The sequence below is a fragment of the Aspergillus aculeatinus genome (genome assembly GCF_003184765.1).
Source record: "Aspergillus aculeatinus CBS 121060 unplaced genomic scaffold BO66scaffold_1, whole genome shotgun sequence".
Classification (NCBI taxonomy): domain Eukaryota; kingdom Fungi; phylum Ascomycota; class Eurotiomycetes; order Eurotiales; family Aspergillaceae; genus Aspergillus; species Aspergillus aculeatinus.
Window position 1 is genome coordinate 715,688 of NW_020291470.1, and position 20,133 is coordinate 735,820.

At 53.3% G+C, this 20,133-nt stretch overlaps 7 protein-coding genes across 7 annotated transcripts; 4 read left to right on the forward strand and 3 right to left on the reverse strand.

Annotated features, from left to right (window-relative positions):
- Positions 1-1,755: 1,755 nt before the first annotated feature.
- BO66DRAFT_467087 (pheromone receptor) lies at positions 1,756-3,240 on the forward strand (the record flags this gene model as incomplete). Its single annotated transcript, XM_025652531.1, has 3 exons — positions 1,756-2,326; positions 2,379-2,865; positions 2,919-3,240. 3 exons carry the CDS (start codon positions 1,756-1,758, stop codon positions 3,238-3,240), a joined length of 1,380 nt encoding a protein of 459 aa, XP_025509175.1.
- Positions 3,241-3,869: 629 nt separating this feature from the next.
- On the reverse strand, positions 3,870-5,096 carry BO66DRAFT_387295 (single-stranded DNA-binding protein). The gene is made up of 3 exons (XM_025646263.1): positions 4,689-5,096; positions 4,466-4,554; positions 3,870-4,367 (listed from the first exon to the last, which is right to left on the reverse strand). The coding sequence occupies exons 1-3, from the start codon at positions 4,976-4,978 to the stop codon at positions 4,294-4,296; spliced, it is 453 nt and encodes a 150-aa protein (XP_025509176.1). The 5' UTR covers positions 4,979-5,096; the 3' UTR covers positions 3,870-4,293.
- A 2,011-nt stretch (positions 5,097-7,107) lies between these two features.
- On the forward strand, positions 7,108-11,071 carry BO66DRAFT_387296 (uncharacterized protein). Its single transcript, XM_025646264.1, has 5 exons — positions 7,108-7,415; positions 7,498-7,627; positions 7,697-7,745; positions 7,815-8,202; positions 8,295-11,071. Exons 1-5 carry the CDS (start codon positions 7,133-7,135, stop codon positions 10,856-10,858), a joined length of 3,414 nt encoding a protein of 1,137 aa, XP_025509177.1. The 5' UTR covers positions 7,108-7,132; the 3' UTR covers positions 10,859-11,071.
- Positions 11,072-12,811: 1,740 nt separating this feature from the next.
- BO66DRAFT_445013 (uncharacterized protein) lies at positions 12,812-13,333 on the reverse strand (the record flags this gene model as incomplete). Its single annotated transcript, XM_025651626.1, has 1 exon — positions 12,812-13,333. A coding segment is annotated over one exon (522 nt), but the record flags the coding sequence as incomplete, so codon positions are not given.
- Positions 13,334-14,401: 1,068 nt separating this feature from the next.
- On the forward strand, positions 14,402-15,132 carry BO66DRAFT_433435 (uncharacterized protein; the record flags this gene model as incomplete). Its single annotated transcript, XM_025650693.1, has 3 exons — positions 14,402-14,462; positions 14,558-14,607; positions 14,686-15,132. The coding sequence occupies 3 exons, from the start codon at positions 14,402-14,404 to the stop codon at positions 15,130-15,132; spliced, it is 558 nt and encodes a 185-aa protein (XP_025509179.1).
- A 545-nt stretch (positions 15,133-15,677) lies between these two features.
- Positions 15,678-16,798, forward strand: BO66DRAFT_363143 (class I SAM-dependent methyltransferase; the record flags this gene model as incomplete). The annotated part of the gene is made up of 1 exon (XM_025645103.1): positions 15,678-16,798. Exon 1 carries the CDS (start codon positions 15,683-15,685, stop codon positions 16,796-16,798), a length of 1,116 nt encoding a protein of 371 aa, XP_025509180.1. The 5' UTR covers positions 15,678-15,682.
- BO66DRAFT_387297 (putative C2H2 finger and ankyrin domain protein) lies at positions 16,683-19,167 on the reverse strand. The gene is made up of 2 exons (XM_025646265.1): positions 19,007-19,167; positions 16,683-18,927 (listed from the first exon to the last, which is right to left on the reverse strand). The coding sequence occupies exons 1-2, from the start codon at positions 19,053-19,055 to the stop codon at positions 17,045-17,047; spliced, it is 1,932 nt and encodes a 643-aa protein (XP_025509181.1). The 5' UTR covers positions 19,056-19,167; the 3' UTR covers positions 16,683-17,044.
- Positions 19,168-20,133: the final 966 nt, after the last annotated feature.

A 20,133-nucleotide genomic window follows, 5' to 3' on the forward strand; every position in this document is an offset into this window, starting at 1 on the left:
TTCCAAGCAAGGGAACTATGCCATTCAGACTGTAGATAAACAATAAAGATTCGTATGTTGGCAAACTTGTTGGACCAGGCGCAGATATGGCGCAGATATAGCGCAGCGCTTCGAGATCCTCAAGCATGTCGGTGTACAGACAGACACCAGCTATCGGAACTACTTGAGGATTCGCAGCGAGTATCAAAAATTATCGATTTAAACCTGCATGGCTCCCCGGATCACATCGACAATATGTTGAAGCTGGAGTTGCTGACATGGAGGACGGCCTCAATTGAGAACGAGAATCTTCAGAACCACGATGTCAGGAGATCAAGATGAAATAACAACAAAGCGAGGAGGGGAACCGCGAGAAGTGCCTACCGCGACACTGGCACTCTCAACCAAGTTGAGCAATTACTGTCAATGATGGCCAACGAGAATGATAATTAGCTTGTTGCCACACTACCGACTGCGGAGTCGACTTTGAGCGGAGCGACTGCAACTAGAAGTATCGATTCGAGAACCAAGCATTCGGATTTCTTTCAAGGGTGAGCATATCGGCGCTACTAGCGAGTCGACATCCTATTCTATGCTAATCCATGCTAGGCAATCCGATCTGGCACCGTGGACGGGTCGTCATTAGTGATTGTACGACCCTTCATCAAAGAGCAATTAGCCAAAGTATGCGCGCAAGGATGACAAACCCACTTTGGGTGTTTGAGACTGTTTGTTCGGTGAAAAGCAGACACATAGAAGAAGTTGAACTACCTCCGCCGTCTTTGGAACTGTGATTATAAGCTCGATTTAAGCTCAGGCAGGGGTAACAAAGTACTTTGTGATTTCTTTGTCACAAGCACTTTTGAGCTAATCTGCAGTCGACAAAGTCCGACATGGGCTGGCATATCGCCGAGATAGTGTACCACCAGCGAGAGCTCTTGTACTGTATACAAGACCTAGCAGGTGATTTTTGGTAGCTTGGGGCCACGAAGTTCAGTCCGACTAGATGCATGATGCATCCCCGATGGAAAATAGTCATTTGACACAGTCGTAGCTGAAAATAGCAACCGAGTGCATGAAACAGAGCCTGTTGAGATAGAGAGTGTAATAGATGGAACACAGCAGGAATGAGGCGAGCTGTGGAGGTGACTGACTGAGTCTTTTGAGACCCGAATTAGGAAAGGTCGGCGCAGAGAAGACGGAGCTATGCGTCTATCCTGCCAGGTGGCTGTCAACCTGAACTCCTCCTCCACTGCCCCATTCTATGACTGCAATTGTGTTCTCATACCCCCCCTTATTCAGACTATCAAGCGAGGATCGATGTATTGACTCATTTCTTGAGACTTAGTGGAAATGGCTGTTACCCAAATGGTCCGTTTGATTGGCCGCAGCGGCGTCTATAGCCTGGTCACAACACTTGCCGGCTCATTTTGCAAGTCTCTGATTCTGTACCCCCTCGGCGATTGGCAAGAGAATGTCTCAATTAGACCCTCAGTGAAGGCTCTGATGCTCTCGTACCTGTCTATTTCTGGGCTCCGTCAATAAGACATTGCTGTTACTCCTTATTCAGGAGATCAAGGGACATATGGTCTATATGATGTTGCTGCACCCGATACGATGACCCAGAACCATCCTCCTTCGTTCATACTCCAGTCAAGAGCCCATAATCATTCTCTCACGCATCCATACCAAGCAGAAAGGCAGCTGGATAGCTTCAAGTCTGCCGTACTCTATCGAGATCTCCTCCTACGCAACTAGTGTCACCCAGTTCGCACGATGAGTGCTCAAGCAGCTCCGGTCTATCCGCTCTATATGCAAGCAGTACTCCTTCCAGTTATATCCTTCGTTTCTATTTTGTTGAGCGTGGTGCCACTGGTGCTGCACTGGAACAACCGCAACGTGGCTGCCAGTAGCCTGATCTGCTGTTACATGATTCTCAACGTCTTCAACATAATCAATGCCATACTCTGGCCTACCGATGACGTGAGTTCTTGGTGGGACGGTAAGGGGCTATGTGATTTTGAGGGCAAGATTATGATTGCGAGTTACATTGCCGTTCCTGGGACGCTCGTTTGTATCTTTCGCGGTTTGGCCTGCGTGCTGGACACCAGGCGTGCGGCTTTAGTCCCTACCAAGTCGCAGCGGTGGTGGAATCGTGGAATGACCCTTCTGTTCTGCTTCATAGCCCCCGCAATCGCAACGATCACGCAGATCATCTATCAGGGGGGCCGTTACTTTCTTTTTGCTATTTCTGGTTGTGTTAACAGCTACGATGAAACCTGGGTGACCCTGGTCCTGGCCTATATCTGGCCGCTGATCATTTGTCTGATCGCTGGCTACTACTGCGGTATGTTAGCTGATTCATTCACCATTTACACATCAAGTTCTAACGCTGTCAGTGATCGTTCTGTATCGTCTCAGCAAGTATCGAAGTCAGTTCGGAGACATACTCCAATCCTCGAACAGCAACATGAACAAATCTCGATTCGTGCGGCTTTTCTTGCTCGCCTTTCTTATGCTCTTGGCCATTATCCCTGTCCAGACCTTCGTCGTGTGTACCAACATCCTGCGTACCCTCCCGTGGCATGCGTACTCCTGGGATCGTGCCCATCCTCCCACCTGGAACGTGATCATCAAAGTCCCCACGATGGGCGAGGTATACTTCGACCGCTGGATTCCAGCCGCATCGGGCTTCATGTTCTTCATTTTCTTTGGCAGCGGTCGTGATGCCACGAAGATGTACCGCGCAATCCTAGTTTTCCTGGGTATGCACCACTGCTTCACCTGCCTACGAACTTCCTCAGGCACCACCTCGGCCGACTCGACCGGCTCAACTAGTAGCCGGGCGAAGCTGCTCTTTAACTGGAAATGGACATCCGCAACCAGGTAAGCCCCCCTACAGCAGAGTATGGAGCCAGCCCCAGCCCTAACTTTCATAGAACAAATGTCAACAACACCATGCACCCGCAACCCATAGGTCACGACACCCAAGACGTTGAAAAAGGGGTCACGCCTCAGAGCAAGCAACCCGCGCGCACTCCATGGTACAAGCGTGTGTGGCGACTCAAAGGGTCTCCTAACAGAGATAGGATGTTCCCCCTCCACCACTTGGCCGAGACAACTGCCAACACAGTCTCGACCAATGCCTGGGCGGGCGTGAGCCGAAGCCGGAACAGTAGCGACCTTGGAAGCCCACCGCTCAAGGACGAGCACATTCGATTCAAGCAGGTCATCACCCAACAGAGCGAGATGTATGCTTAGGATGATGTGATTCCAGGGAGGGAAGAGGGTGATAGACGAATCTGTGCGGCAAATGGCAGGGTAGATTAAGGGCCCAATCTCTTATTCTCTACGTTTTCTACATTACTTGAGCCTTATGTCAAGGCGTTCTAATAGCTGGATGGTGGTTGGTGGCTTTGCGAGCTGAACTTATGGTAATCAGAGACGTCTTCAATTCGTACCCTCTACTGTCAATGGGCTACGTAAACCTCGCCTGCCTTAGACTGTTCATTCCAAGCCTTTGTTCTCACAGCGACAGCCAAACTCCTCAGTAACCAGCTGATCCTCGGCTCCTGAGCCAATAGACCACGGAGTGACCGGGAGCAACCGGGTGAGACTCTCGGCCGTAATGCATGAACAACTCACTGGAGATGCGCAAGAGAGTTTACCATGCAAGCCCAGCCCGAGCATCACTAAAGCCATGCTTACGGAGCACGGGGAGGACGGGATCCACGCTTCCTGCCAAGATCTACAAAGATGGTAAGTTATACATGCAGTTGCAGAACCATCAGCAATGCTGACGCAACACATGCGGTAGATCCATCGCATGCTAAAGTTTCAGACCGCAGATTGATATATATAGATCCTTCAGCAAGAACCGCTACCTCCCGGAAGAACAGCGTACTGGTCTCCAACTTTATTTATATCGCGCTATAAGTACAAATGGGGGATGCATGGCTGTAACCTTAAAAAAACAGGCAGACATAGGCGGAACCCACAGACATACAGTCATGTCAACGACCGGGTATAGCGGGCAGAGAGAGAGAGAGAAATGGACAGGGAGAGACATAAAGAATGTCGACCAGCAAGCAACATATCCGTTCTACCGACATGGATCCAAGGCCTGATCTCCAAGAAATACGCGATCCTACTCCTCCCACAACGGGAAGGGCAATGGGTCCTCGCAAAGAACTATCTGTCCTATTTCGTTGTGCAGCGGATATTGAATCCAGAGTGGGGTGTGGTGTTTTCTTGGTTTGCGTCGACGGAGTGCCCGCGCCCTGCAGGAATATTGTGCATAGTGTGGACTCTGGCTTAGTTGGTGCCCTGCTCGTCGCCCTCGGCGGACTCGGTGGGAATGTAAGGGCGTCTCAGGACCTCAAGAGTGCCTATGGGAAATGAGTTGTTAGTCTTCTGATGTGGAGGTGATTGGGTTGGAGGGAGGGTGAGGTTTAAGAGGGTTGGGTTCGAGGGGCGAGGGGCTCACGTTGAAGGATGTTCAGCGACGATCGCTTGTTGCCGTTGCCGTCTTCATATGTGCGCATGGCGCAATCTCCTTCGACGAAAACAAGAGTTCTAGATAGGGTATGCGAAGTCAGTCTTCATTCTGCCTAGCTAGCTGTACAGAGAGCTGGCGAATTGCAGGAGCTGCAGCGCGCGTTTCGCCTAGGCTTATGGTCTCTCTCTCGGGGAAGGAATAGGACACTCACCCCTTGGGCAGGCCGAGGATGAAATCCTTCTGGCCGCCTTCGGGGAAGACCGAGACCTTAAAGTAGCTCGTCGGCTTCTCGCCCTTGGAGTAGTATTGCGTGGCAACAGAGTACTTGACAATCTCCGTGCCGGAGGCGGTGACTTGCAACTCGGGCTCGGTCGCAAGACGGCCGGTGATGAACATCTTCGCGACGGAGCGCGACGAGGAGGAGCTGAAGGAACGCGCAGCCTGTGCGGCGCCGGAGGTGGCGCGCATGGCAGGACGCAGCGAAGACAGGAAGGCAGACATGATGTGTGTGTTGTATACGGAGAGGGAGATGTGAATGTGGTCAAGATCGAGATTTGCTTTAGGGCGCAATGTTGTGTTTGAGACGTGATGTGATGAGGGGGGGATTGTTGACGGGGACGACGGCAGCAGCAGCAGCAGCAGCAGAATCGCTATCCCTCGTACTATCTCCGCACAGTGCCGTGTTTTGGTTCCGGCACGTGATCTGCTTTGTCCCTTGATAGTCTTCCTCTCCCGCACTCCGTAGTATACTCCATCCCCCTCATCAACGCCATCATCGTCAATTCCACACCGGTTGCACTGGCTAGACTCAGTCCATTTCCATTTTCTACCAAATATGCGGTCGTGCATGCATATATCATTCATAGACTTTGAGAAGTAAGAAACTTTTTTTTTTCCAAAGCGTGGAAATTCTTTGCCGTGCCAGACGGTCGGTCATGAGATAGTCCACTTTCCGTGCAGCGTCCGCTTGTGAGACGTCAGATCCCAGCTCCATCCAAGGAAACAGCAAGGCATACATCCAACCCTCGCTTACTAGAGGGATGCATTCTCTTCAAGACTAGCCGGTCACTCAGCCTTCTCACCGCACTTATCCTGCATACTTCTATTGATGCGTGCTTGACCGAAAATTGACAACCCAGCGCTTCCGCGAAAGCTTCCGCCTGATAGACTCCCTGCTGGTACGGCCAGGCGATGCAGGTTGCGACACCGCTGGAGCTTGGGGACGATCGATCAACCCGCGTTCGTCATGCCTAGGTACTGTGCACCTCAGCCTGCACCTCGGCATAGCCATCGGGTCGAACCCGCCTGCCTCCACACTGCCTTCCAGGTTGTCTGTAGCCCTGTATGGCTCAAAGGGTTCGATAGTCGCGGGAAACCCCTGGGAGTCAAACTCAGCGTCGGATATTAGCCGCAAACCCATCGTCCACTGACGGCGCGCCTTGAGACTGGTGTTGCAGTCCCAATGAGCATTGTTCTCTGAGGTGCTCCAGCCTGATAGGCTGTACGCCTGGCGAAGGAAATTAGATATGTCGCTTCTTGCAGCCGATCACACGGACAGCCTAACCACTAGCGGCTAGTGGGCTTGTCATTCTCTATCAGTGACGGATGAAGTTGATCAGCTCCCCAGATCCTTCTTTCTTCCGTACGACATGGGACCGTCTAGCGCTAATTATCAGAATCCTAATTTAGCCCGGAGAAGGCCACAAGAGACGCGGACAACGCTAGGTATCTTTCTCGCGCAACAGGTCATAATTCTCCAAAGCGAAGCCAATCGTTGGGCTCATCGGATCCATTGAAACAAACCAGGCCGCTCCTCTCGTATATGGCATGTTATGGCGCCGAGGCTAGCAAGCCTCCTCCAAAACTTTTTTTTTGCGGACAAAGACTGAATGAACCAGTCGAAAATGGTGTACCATCATCAATTGGCCATGAATTTAGCCTAGGAATTCAAAATATCCCTTGGGCGTGCCTCTTGTGTGTCTTCCTTTGGATTCGTTTGTCGACTGGACTGCCTGCCGTTATCATGTCTCGCACGATCTACTCCCGGAAAGATTTCAGATGATGAACACCAGGGGGCGGATCCTTGCCAAATAATTTCAATTATCATGTACGACCATGCGACTACTTTGCCTTTTTCGCCCTCCAAACTCCAAAAAGTGGGCCATCTCGCGTCTGCCGTGCACTTAGTCTATTTTTCTTCTGGAGCTCTGGATGAAGGCGTGCTCGACTATCTGACTAGGGTTGAGCTCGAATCAATGACGGCGTTCCTCCAAGTCCCGTGCAGATATGCTAGGTCCAAGCCTTCGCGTTTATACCTTTCCGTCTCCGCCAAAGGATACATATAGTAGATAGTGGCAATTGAGATTATATGTAAGCGACCACCTTGTCTCAGAGTCTACCGACACGTTTCTCGGACCTACTTGCGTGTCTCCAGTCAACCCTGACAGGTAACCACGCTGCCTTTCCAGCTGTCGGCGACCTACATGACAGTTATGTGAATAGCAACCGCCAGGCAGCTCGATCGCATCTCCCGGACATTGGCTGGCATTCCCTTAGAGGGCCACAAATCAATTTGGACCAGATAATATCCCCATTGGCCGTCTGTTGGATCTTGAATCACATTTGAGTCTCATCGATTCATCCAAGCCACCCGCCATGCGCTTCTTCCTGCTAACGCTGGCCGTTTACTTTGTGCCAAGTCTATTCTTCGTTGTCTCAGCACAAATCCCGCACACCCCACGCGAAGTCTTCAATGGCCTCATCACTAACAGAGATGAGCCTCCTCCCAGCAGCACCACGCAAGCCATTGATGACAGCACGACGACAAGTGCAATTAGCCATGCGACAGATGTGGCAAGGAACGCGACGAGGACGACCAATGCCACCATTCCAGCCTCCACAACTCTTACCTCGTTAAATTCATCTGTGACAAACGATGGTAGGTCTTTTCTCTCCGAGATTGCAGTCGCCGCGTTGAATTTTATCGGGCCGTGGCAAGCTGAACTGACTGCGTGAGACAGACAACAAGGCGCCCACCAATCCGAATGATCTTCCATTGCAACCCGAAGTCACCCCGGCTCTGGGTATCGGTGGCTTTATCCTTCTTGCTGCCGGAGCTGTCCTCGCATTGATCGGGATTCAAAATCTTTGGTTGGTCATTGCCGGAGTCGATAGCGCAGTTTAAGCCACACATACAGACAACTGACCCCTCACTTCCAGGATTCAAGTCTTCTTATCCACGGCATTCTTGACCAGTCTTGGTGTTACTGTATGTTCTCAAGGAACTACTCACGACATATACATGGCTCTACATTTCTAACTATTTACCTTTTCACAGGTCCTCATTGTCTACGTGATGAGTCCGCCAGTGCGAGTCGCCGTCCAGGGCGCATACCTGGTCGCTATCGTCTTTACCGGCGCAACCTTTGGGGCGCTAGCTATCGTCTTCAAGGAGCTGACGGAGGGTCTTGGCTGCCTTTTAGGTGGCTTCTGCACTAGTATGTGGCTTCTCTCGCTGAAGTCGGGAGGCCTCCTGACGGACACCAACGCCAAGAGCGGATTTATCGGGGCCATGTCGGCTGCCTTCTACGCGATGTCCTTCAGTCAATACACCCGTCCGTACGGGTTGATGGCATCTACAGGGATATCTGGCGGTACCGCCGTGGCGCTAGGGATTGATTGCTTTAGCCGCGCGGGATTGAAGGAGTTTTGGCTCTACATCTGGGGTGAGTTTTCGATTGAGTTGCTAGAAACAGGGTGGGACAGAGTATGGAGTGTAAAGCATTGAGATGCTGACAATTTGTTCTCACCCTTCTAGATCTCAACAGCGACATCTTCCCGTTAGGCACCAGCACCTACCCGGTCACGCGCAACATCCGCGTTGAACTCGCCGTCACCGTCATCGTCGCCATTTTGGGTGTAGTCTCCCAGCTTCGACTGTGGAAAGTGGTCCGCGAACGTCGCCAGAAGGAGAAAGAAAAGCGCGATCAGGAGCGACAGCACCACGAAGAGGCCGAGGCCGAGGTTGGCCGTCGACTAGAAGAGGATAATATGCAGGAGCGGAAGGAGTGGGAGGCCACGTACGGGGATGGCGCTCCGTTGTCAAGCACCCCTGAGCTATCTGGGGACTCCAAGCGGCCAATCGACGAGATGGATGCCATGGAGAAGGGCGATGCCATCGAGGTCCGAAGTATCTCGGAGTCGTCTTACAGCTCATATCGATGCTCAGACTGCAGGGAGCGCGGCGAGGATAGCGATACCGATTCCCATACGTCGGACGCTAGCGCAGGCAGTCGGGATGGACAGCCAGAGGGCGCGGGTGGAGATAGCGGTGCCGTGCCGCTCAAGGTGTTCGATGGCGCGGCCGCGGCCCGCATGAAGGATGATAGGAGCTCCGATGTCACTGCTCTTATTGGGTCAGAGGCGGGATCGGTGCGCTCGAGACGGATGTCGAGGGCTTCGCTGGTGGAAAAGGCCGAGGAAGCTGGTGGTAATGGACTTCTTCACTCGGAGTCGAAGGAGGCGCTTGTTTCGGTTGATGGTACTGCTCCATCTTCCAATGATATCCCGGATGTCGGCAACGATCGGGCTGCCGAGGAGAGTCAAACTACACCCGCGGGAGATGAGGATGATGATGATGCAAAAGATAGCACAAAACCGGAGAACAAGGAGCCTACCGAAGCCGAAGAGTGTGACGGCAATACTTTACAGGATGAGAAAGGAAAAGACAAACCTGTGGAGGTCAAGCACGAACCGCAGGCAATTGAGACAGTACCAAAGATTGAGTCCTCAAATGAACAGGGTGATCAACCCGAGCACAAGGATGACCAAAAGCAGCCGCCAGCGGCTACGACCGAAACAACGGAAGAGAAACCACAGGATATTGTATCAGAGACACATCCGGAGGCAGAGCAAGGTGAAAAGAGCCCTCCTTCAGGACAAAGTTTAGAGGCCATCGCCGAGCAAAAGCAGGTACTTGACAAACATCAGCAGAAACCAGCAAAGGAGGGGAAAGAGGGCAAAGAGACCGAAACGTCTGTAGCCTCTCAACCAAAAGCAGAGAACACAAAACGCAAGAAGGGGAAAAAGTCATCAAAGAAAAAGTCGAAGGCGTCACAGAGACAGCAATCTTGCGCGCCCCTTCCAACGGAGGAGAACAGGCCCGAACGACCTATTACAAATGACAAGGAAGGAGCTCCAGGAAGCGCATTAAATCAGCCACACCAATCAACATCGGACAAGAATGAGACCCCGGGCACTACCCATAGCAAAAGCACGGCATCAACTCGTCCCAACGAGACCGAATCGAAATCTAAGAAAGAAGAGCCCGTGGAACCTTCAGAACCTCCCAAGCTCGATGAGAAAACTGTGAAACACCTGCCAAAGCAGACATCCAAAGTGGTTCAATCCTATCGCACTAATGAGTGGGCGAAACACCTCGCTGATGCAGAAATGCCCGAGCTCGAACCGATCAAGCCTGTGGAAGAGAAGGAGCCCGAAGTTGTCCCCGAAGTAGAGGAAGTCGCAGCACCGGTCAACGTGGAGGAGCTATTGCAGACGCCGCTGAATGCTCAGCCGCCTCCGGCTGTAGAACGCAAGGTCAAAGACCTATCCAGATCTAAGAGTCACCGAATTTCAGGGGACCCATATCTGCACCAGGGTCTTCACCCAAGCCGGTCCAAGAAGAAGCCATCGCCTCCCCCAACCGACCCGTTGCACCTGGGCAATGCTGTCGGGGCGGAACAGCTCAGAGACGAGCCTGAGCCTCCCAAGCCACGGTGGAGAGGACCGCCTCCGCTCATAGCCGTGCGGGAGGACATGATGCGCAACCGCTTGTCGTCCTTCTCGCTGAACTTCGATCCCTTCTCGCGGAACAGCTCCGGCTCCTGGCAAGCGCCGCTCGACAGCCAACCACCACGGTACTCGTTCGCCGGCCCCAACCTCGAAGAGACGGGTGACAACATGCCACTGTCTCAGCGCCGCACATTGCTACACCAGCAGACAATTCAAAGTCCACCGCAAGCACATATCCCCAGCCCACCAGCAGTACCCAGAAGACACCCCAGCAATGGCCAATCCTCCAGCAACATGCCGGCTGCGATGGCGGCCTGGCGCGAATCGATCCTGGAGGATCTGAGGGACAAACGGGACCCCCTCGCAAAACAGCCGGATGGGCCCGTAGGCATGGCCACGGGAGTCGATCGCAGCCCGCCCCCCTACGTCCAGTCGCTGCAGCGGCACAGTTCGTTGGTCCACCACCGCCACACCGCTGCCGCTGCAGGGGAAGGCCCGCCGCGCGGCGGCGACATGAGTGAGTTGCATCGGGAGGCCATGCGGCGGATGCAGGCCAAGGCCAACCGGAAGGCCAGCGGGGGGTTGTGACGGGCCGCGCTGCCGTTGGTGGTGTTGTTGTTTTCGAGGTCATTGCGCACCATCCCCCGCTACGGTCGACGCCTGTTCTATTGACTTATGTTTCTCTGTAACTTCTGCACATCCGGGATATAGACTTAGATTATAGATCCGAGGGCCTGTCTGCAGATGACTTTGACTGGACAGAGGCGTTGTGGAGGCGCACTTAGTAGCCCAGCAGGTCCCTTACACCTTTTTAAAGTACTTTTTTGAGCTACCTATTTGGATATCTGTCTGAATAATTTTATACATATATTATTAATGACTTCTATGTACCCTTGTAGATTTTCAAGTATCTCTCTCTAAGCACCCGCATAACTAGCCCTAGGCCGTACCAAGCAGCCTCAATTGAGTAAAGGAAACCTGAATAAGTTCCGTTGGATCGAATCGAAGAGAGCCCTTGTAGAATTGCGAAGCTAGCGCTTCACAGATGAGATCTCTCTATGAATATGTTACTTTGTGTAAGTACATTGATCTCTGTGTAGATACATTAAACTGCAAGCAGAATGTTCACTGTCTGTCGCCAAAAAAACAACAACTGCATACCCGCTGACAAGGTAGGAGCGGCGGATGACTTCTTTCTGGAGGCAGGAGGTCTTCCATCTTCCTCGTCGTCCTAGTTTTCATCTCTCCTGTACTTTTCATATCTCTCAAGCCTTTCGGAATTTATCAAAAAGTCTTATGGACCAACCTTTACAGCTTTTATAACCACTCCACCTCTGGGATCAAAGCAGACCAGCTCGTTGCATAAGCCTTTGCCTTTTTCACGCGCCTATTCAAGAGCAAGGACCGAAACCATTTCAATCGTCAATCTTGTCATTATTTACGTCTTTACGGCTGTGCACTCAAAAGTATAGTAGCTACTACTGGCCTCGGATGCTGAAGGGTTTGCCCTGAGCCTGCCATGGCAGGTTTGCCGAAGATCCCTGAATTCTTAAAGCCCGGGACGTGCCGGATATGCTTGCTCAGCCTCTCCAAAACCTGAAAACTGAGGGTAATCTGATGCGGCCTTGGTTGTGGATAGAGAGACCTATTCTGCAACAGAGAGATATGATTGGGTTGCTCGACTAATCCGGCCTACCTTAGGCTTTGTCGTCCGAAGGGGAGATGGCCGAACAGATTCATGATAAGCCGCCGTCTGCACGCAGGGGCTTGCTTATCCACCGCGGCGACTTCTGTATACAGGCTCTTATAGGCTGGGAGGAACTTGTGGGGCTGTCCTTCGGTTAGCTTGATTTGCTGAGGAAACTTAGTTTGCTTTAGTGTGCGGCTTTAAGCTTAATATTGAAGGCTTATATAGGGTTCTAGGGTCGGGTCCCGGGTTGCATACTGCTGCGATGCTTGGGGTTCTTTCTTGTATGTATTAGTATCTATAGCAATTGTCAATTGTGCTTTTTCGTAGCCGATTGGGTTCAATGAAGGCTTTCTTGCTGTTAGAAACTCACTTTGGCCACAAATCTGATCGAGCTCGACAAGGTACAGTCAAATCCGCCCATTTCTCCCGGGGGCTGCGCAAGTATACACTGTTTCTTGCCATGCATGGGATATGATGTCAAATGCCCAGATCCCATGTCCGACAATGCCTTGGAGTAAGGCCCCCCGGGGATAACCTGTTTCTAGTTTTCGTCTCGACCAACGGGCTGGGGAGGTGGAGAACCCCGTACTTCGGAGGCTGAATCATCTGTGAAGGATGGCTAGTTTGGCCGGTCGTCCGTCGGAAAGATAGATTCAGTATGGCTGTATGGCTGTAGGGTAGTATAGCAGTTAGCAGTATAGCAGTATAGCAGCATAGAAGTATAAATACCCTCACCGAACTCCAGAACTCCAACATCCATTCCAACCACCTCAGATTCCCTCAAAGCTCTGACTTTCACACGAAACTCAAGCATACACTCCACACACTATACTCCATACACTGTATCAACTATGAACCCCCAAACCTGCCTCACCCTGGCCGCCCTGGCCACCACCGCTATTGCCGGCTCGACCATCACCTGCGGCGACTGCGAGCAAGCAACCAGCTCCGACTGCTACGCGGCCTTTGCCCTGATCCCCACCTCCGGGACCGTCAGCGGCAACGACAATACCTACTGGACCTCCGGCTCCTGCACCTTCTCCTTCTTCCCCCAGGGAGACGCGGTCGATGTCGCCTACATCCACGGCTACGCCCAGTCCCTGCTCAACCAATGCTGCACGGGCTCTTCCTGCTCCGGCGTGGGATTCGACACCGGCACCACCGATGCCCTGTCTGATGGGTGTGTCTGTATGGCCGAGGAGGGCCACTCGGGCTGTCAGTGTGGGGCGGGCACTCCGTCCATGGAATGCCTGTGAGGTGGGGGCTTTGGTCGGTCGCGAATGGGGTGGGATATGCTGCTGGAGGCGAGTTGGGTACGTTCTGCGGATTTGTGAGGTACTCCATTGGCTGACACGCACCTTCGCGTAGAATGTGTTTCGTTTCGACTTAGTATGTGGAGGTTCTGGAAGCGGGGGCGGGGGGTTGAAGGCTGAGGGTGTGCTATCGTTTGTCGTCATTCTTTTGTTCATGGTGATTCAATCGTCCAACTCTCATTAAGATCTATTTGAGTCAGCCTGTCTTCAGGTTGATGTACCTAGCTTGCTAGCCTAAATCGAATGGCCATCGATTCTACATTTTCCTTTGCACGGTGCCGGGTCGGACTCCAGTCAGGGCTTTCAGCCCTCGGCTTGGATACCGCGAATGGTCTGGGTGCACCCTAGTCATGTACCATATTCGAGTACTGCATCGAAATGCTCGGCCCAACAGAGATACGTAGGCGTAATAGAGGATCGATGTGGTGGAGTAGTAAGTTCAAGCTGTGCAGGGACGGCACTCTCCCGGCGGGTTCGATATACTCTGGTTGAAAAGATGACATGCGGAGTCATGGTTGTCGAAGCGATGACGTGATCTTGACAGTTGGACTCAATTTTTCACAGCTTCGCCTTCTTTTCGGGAGTGAGCAGCAGATGGTGTACCGGCCGCTCAGTAATCGAGTACTTTTCCCCTTGCACGAAAGACATATCCCCGATTGGGGTTTGAGTGTCGTCATGGTTGGCTGACATAGACTCGGTCTTTGACCTGTATAGCGTCACATTGCTCAGCTACTAAAATGAGAGGTAAAATGGTCTTGGCGCTCGCGATACTTTGCTCGGTAGGTATGGTTGACCAGTGGTAATGCCATCGGGCCTCTTGGATAGGTCCAGCACTGCCCTGCGTTTCTACTACTATAAGAGAGAGCTGCACGTATATTATGTTCGGTGTCAATAACCTATTCATGATATCATAATTAGGGCCGGTGGCCGATGAATGCTTTTGTGATTTTGAGTCACTTCGTCATGCTCCCGCAAGATATCTCCTCCGCCTCCTCCTTTTTCTTCTCTTCTCCTATATGACCACATCTCCCAGACCCACGCACTTTTCGAACCAGTATCACATCCCACTAGAATTCATAACTATATCTCTGCCATCCCCTCTCCCTCTACTCCCCAGCCGCAAGAAAGATGGCCCCGATCCCCCAAGTCATGTCAGATGCAAGCTCGCCCGAGGAAGGTCGCCGTCGTTGTAGCGGCGGGCACATTTGACTCCCCCCTAAGCATACTTACAGTGGCCAACATCGTCTCGCTAGTCTTTCTCTACTGTGCGCACGCCATCATAAGCCTCACCAAGCGCGGATGGCACGATCTTGCTGAAAACAACCGACGTGAATGTTCGTGCTCCACCCCTTTCATACAAACACACGAACAGTCCCAACTGATCACACCTGAGGCACACAGGGAGCGCATAGGGGCTGAGGAATCTCGCTGCGTCGAAGGAGGTCGGTTACTATCTCATCCCTGTCGAAGGCAACCTTGGGGAGATTTCGGGGCTGTCCGTCGAGGCTAACCAAACGTTTGTGTTTGTTCTATCCACAGAGCCCTTTTGCGTGCTTTTACGCGCTGTGTTCTGTCCTGCGTTTTGCATGTCCCCCTGGAAGACAAAGACACATGGGCCTTTGCCCACTTCGGGGAATGAGTCGAGTGGCACCGGGGATGATGCGGCGGCGGCGGTGGATCTTGCCCCTGTCGCTCCTTTTCCGGTGGCCTTTCTGCCTCGATCGTGTTCATCACGGGGAGCGCCGGTGGTTGTTGATGCGGACTCGTCGCGCACGTCTTTTGTTGCATCGTTGTCTGTGATCGAGGAGGAGGAGGAGGAGGAGGAGGAGGAAGAGAAGGCGAAGATGAAGGATGAGTAGGAACTACATAATAAAAACAACGGGCGAAGCCACAGAGGCTAAGTTTTTGATTGGGGTCCCTGCTTACCATTGCTGTAGATGATACCCACCTAAATAGCTTGAACTGTCTTGCTTCATTGCTCAAAGCCTATCGGAGTCCTATCCTACGGACCTGGTCAGGTCTCCTTGCCCTAATGCTAGTCATGAAGTAATTGACTTTTGTGTCTCCTCAACCCAGTCGGCGTCCTACCGGTCCAGGTAAGAGTCAATGCGAACATGACAACACTCAACGTAGACAAGGGCTGATGTCATTCGTTCCGAGCCGATGGTCAACACGTGTAGCTTGGCCGCCGCCAAATAGGCGAGTGCATGGATCTACAAGTGGCTTGACAGCTTGACATAAACTCGCAATGAAGCTGCATCATCCATGGTTCGCGTAGCAAACTCTCATACCCTCGTCTGTTGCTATAAACAGGGGCTATGAGTCTACAGTCTCAACTGTTGATTCAGTCCTGCATTGAAAAGCAGAAAGACATACACCAATCTATCCATACACGCCATATACCCAACAATGCACCGTATCCGGGATAGATCACAGCTTCTTGTCCGCGGAATCAACCCCCAGCACCAGCTCACCCCAGCCAGTGCTTCCAACCTCCGAAAACCGCCCCAAAGAACCCTCACTGCAATCTCGCACCACCGCAGCTGGGAAGTCTCCCCAAACATCGACGCAACCGACTACTGGAACGAATACCTCCTCACGCGTCCCACCTACCCCGCCTCCTTCTACAACCAGATCTACGACTACCATGCATCAGCCTCACCCTCCTCCACAGCACCAACCTTCACCGTAGCCCACGACATCGGCGCCGGCCCCGGCCACGTCGCACTCGCCCTCTCCCACAGATTCCCCCACGTCAACGTCAGCGACATCGACCCCCGCCACCTCACCTACGCCAGAAACCTCCACAGCTCCAGTTCCACTTCCCCAAGCCAATTCACATACACCCTCACCCGCGCCGAACACCTCGCCACGTCCTTCCCCCCAGCCTCCGCCGACCTGATCATCAGCGCCCTCATGTTCCCGCTCCTCCCCTCCCCCGCCGCCGCGTTACGGAGCATCCACCCCGTCCTCAAACCCCACGGCGCCGGAACCCTCGCCATCGCCTTCTACGGCCTCCCGCACTTCTCCGACCCCGCCCTCGCCGCCGAGTGCCAGCCACTGCTGGACGGGATCGTGGACCGGCTGTACCGCGCCGTCATCCAGCGCGGCCCCGCGGCGCAGCGCGCAGGCTTCAAGCGCGAGGCCGATGCCGTGGCGAGCTGGTTGGATTGTCTTGCCTTTCCGGCGGGCGAGTGGCGCGCCGTCGAGAGATATAAGTGGAATCGAGGGTGGGCGCGGTTGGGGTTCTTTTCGGGCTGGGCCGGCGGGTTTGTGGTTGAGAGTCCCGTGAGTCGGGTGCGGTGGGGCCTGGAAAAGGTAGTGGAGGTAGAGGATCGTGAGCTGTGGCGCAGGGATTGGGATGTGCGGGAGTTGAGGCGGTTTGTGGGGGCGTTGGTGCCGGTTGAGGGGGTGGAGGGGTTCGAGGATGCGGGGGCTTGGAGGATGTTGGAGGGGGTGATGGGGATGGGGGTGAAGAGGGCGTTTTCGTGGCCGGTTGTTCTGGTTTTGGCGAAGAGGTGGTGATGGTTATCATGGTGGTGGTGAGTGGGTGTGGTGTGGTGTGGTGGTGGTGGTGGGTTGGTTGGGATGGGGCTGGGAGAGGGTGGGTTTGGTTGTTTGCAGGGGTTTCGGTGGTGTACAGTACTGCACTCGTAAGACAGAGAAGATGCTCGTGGACAAGCATAATCATTCGTTATATTCATACCAAGGTATCATATGCTCTCTTCGCAACGCTACAGTAAGTCAAGTCGCAGAATTCTACCCAGAGGCTTAATTGCCGCCCTGCATGCGTCGGAAGCGCTCTTCAGCCGCTCGCGCGCGCCGCTCTCGTTCCAGTCGCATTCGCATCTCCGGCGTCATCCCGCGCATCTCTTCCTCCCTCTTCTCCTGCGCCGTTTTCTCGATAGCCCCCAGGGTACGGCCAACCGGCTTTCTGGAGGCTTGTTCGGCTGCGCGGGCGGCCTCCTCTTTCTGCAGGCGCGCCATCGCGGCCTTGCGTCGGGTGGCTTCCTCCTCCTCGGCGCTTTTCCGCTCCTGCTCCAGCCGGCTGCTCGCATCGTCCTTGGAGATGGGTGCCGGAACCTTCGCGGCGGTCCAGTCCCACTTCGACTCGCCCAGCTCATGGCGAGCGATACGGAAAGCGTCGCGGGTGGCACGGTCGCCTGCGAGTTCAAAGGGTGTTCTTCCTTCGGAGTTGACGGTCGTCGGGTCCGCATCGGCCTTGGTCAGAAGTGCTAGAACCATGGCCGACGAGTTGAGGTTGGCAGCCAAGTGGAGTGACGTTGGACAGCGGAAGTTTTGCTGGGAATCCGAGGGACGGAACGTGAAGGATGAAGGGATGAAATTCTTCGAAAGGTATGCCATCAGAGCGGGGATCTTGGAACGCCGGATCAGCGCTTGAATCTGTGTTGTGTGGAGTATGGCTTCCTCTTCCTCTTTCGAGATCTTGGGCTTCTGCTGCTGCGGCCGTGGTGTTGACGGCTTTGATGCCACCTCCTTTGCTTTGGCCGCCGCAGCTGCAAGAGCGGCTTCGTCTACCTGGCTCACTTTGACCCGCGTAAGCTCCTTAAAGCACCGCATAAGCTCGGCTTGGGTGGCCCGGCGTGTGCTGAACGGGAATCCTCTAAGCCTTGGGTCATTCTGTCTCAACATCTGGCCGTCGTACTTCTCGAACAGAATTCTCCTGTTTGTGCTCCCGGTGGCCCGAACGAACAGCAGCTCCGCCTCGTCAATCAATTGCTTCCACTCAGACAGCAATTCTCGAATTTCCTTCTCAAGCGCCGCTTCGTTGTATCGTCTCAAGCTCGAACCGGCGGAATGCGCGGCCCCCTTGGCGGCATCATTCGCAGACTGCGAGCCACCTTGCTTCCTTCTCGTTGTATACCTATGGAAGGTTTTGTGGGCAATCACCCGAGCCTGGCGATCCTCAATACCACCTTGTCTCCGGTGAATCTCGGGGGCCAGTGACACAATCATTGCGGCGAAGTGGCCACCACCAATCATGCACATGAAGATATGAGGACTGGGAGGAGGTGGCTTCGCTTGCTCATCTGCAGCATTTCTGGGTGCATTGATGGGCACGAGTTGCTTTTTCTGCAAGGAGGCGACGAGGTGCTGGGGCTCATCCTGCTCAACATCCGAGAACAAGGCCCTGTAGACACCGAGCGAGACGTTCGACGGCAGTGCGGAGCTTGAAAGCCAGAACAGCGGCGGTCGACCCGCGGTCTTTTTGTTTGAAAGCGAATCCTCTTCCTCCTGAGCTTCCTGAGATATCTTGGCCTGTCTCTTCAGCAGGGCCGTAAGCTGGGTCTCCTCTTCCTCGTTCTCCCCTTCCGATGACTCGGACCCAGATATCGACTCGTCGAGCTCCCCGATCGCCTTCGAAAATTGCACCTCGTCTAATGTGGGACCGCCCCTGAGCTGCACTTTCAGATTGTATTTGTGATGGTCCGACCGCACATGATCGCGTTGCTCCTGCACATTGAGGTACGTGACCTTGCAGAGGGGACAGCTGTTCGATGTGGCGATCGCATGTTCCAGTACCTCTTCTTTCGACTTTTCAGGTGTCACATCGTCACCATTCTGGATTGAGAGCGCTTGGTCGCCGCCTTTCGTAGTTAAGGTGGAGAGAAGCTCCTGCGGTAGATCATAAACTTCATGTGTGTCAGCAAGCGCGTTGCGAAAACGAACGATATGGGTTATAAAGAGTACAAGAGGGAGTAATTTACACACCATATAGAGGCCTTTTCAAGAGGTCTTCCACCGTAGATTCTGCAACCATCGTCAACCCACTGAGAAATCGAATTTGCTGTAGATGGTCTTTTTTAGAATGATTCATAAGGAATGACGGAATGACGCTGCGGAATGGACCCCGCCGTCCGGCTTCTCACCGCCTTCACCCACGAGGACTAGTTTGCATCGTTTGATTCATAGATGAGCGGAGGGCGGGCAGACCGCAGCAGCCAGTGGCTACTAACTTATTCCAGCTGCAACTATGTTCCATGGTATACTGCTGAACTCTAGATTCGAGGCAGAGAATCCTTCATCTATAAGAGAGCCGGAGGCTGCTCATACAGCTCTAAATTGTCACGACTTCCTGTGATATGACTGAGTATGACCCGTCGAATGCCAGTAATCGCTGTCTCAATTTTGCTTTAACGATTCAATTTGTCTAAGCCATAGCCTAGACCGATCTCGAAGAGAAAAGGGGCATCTCCATTGCGACAGATCTCAGCTTCGCATGTCTTGCCTCAGACTTTGGTAATCGTCTGGAAAGTTCAAGCTGTGTATCACAGTACATCATAAAAAATAGGCTTGATGCTACCCGTATAGAACAGGCAGCGAGCAGCAGATTTAAATACTAGGATCCCGGTTGGGCAGTTCGGACCGCTGTATTGGTTTTGCTCTGGTCAGAGGCAAATCGCTACCCAGGACGTGAGTACGAGAAATGTAGCAGCCTCCGACAATCTGCGCTCGGAAAAGCGTACTCCGGAGATAAGGCCTAGATCGCCGGGCCCGAACACCAATATCATGATGTAATCCGACCGGTTTGCCTTGGCTGCCGAGCTTCCGTATTTGATGAGCAATGCGCTTGACGGAGAAGGACCCCTGCTGGCGTGAAGTCCAAGCATCGCTCACGACTTGGACTTCCAACTCTGGTCAGGCACAAGATTTTGAAGATCTCATTCTCGCCCCTGTAACTCTCACTAATGCTGCACGATGAGGCTCGCAATCCGAATCCACGATGGCATGCTCCGGAATATTCGGGGTGTGATTGGATTGTCGAGGGGGAAGGGACCCGCTAGCCAGCCTAGAGGTCGACCCGCCCGGAGATAAGCCCCGAAACTTTGCTCGGAGGA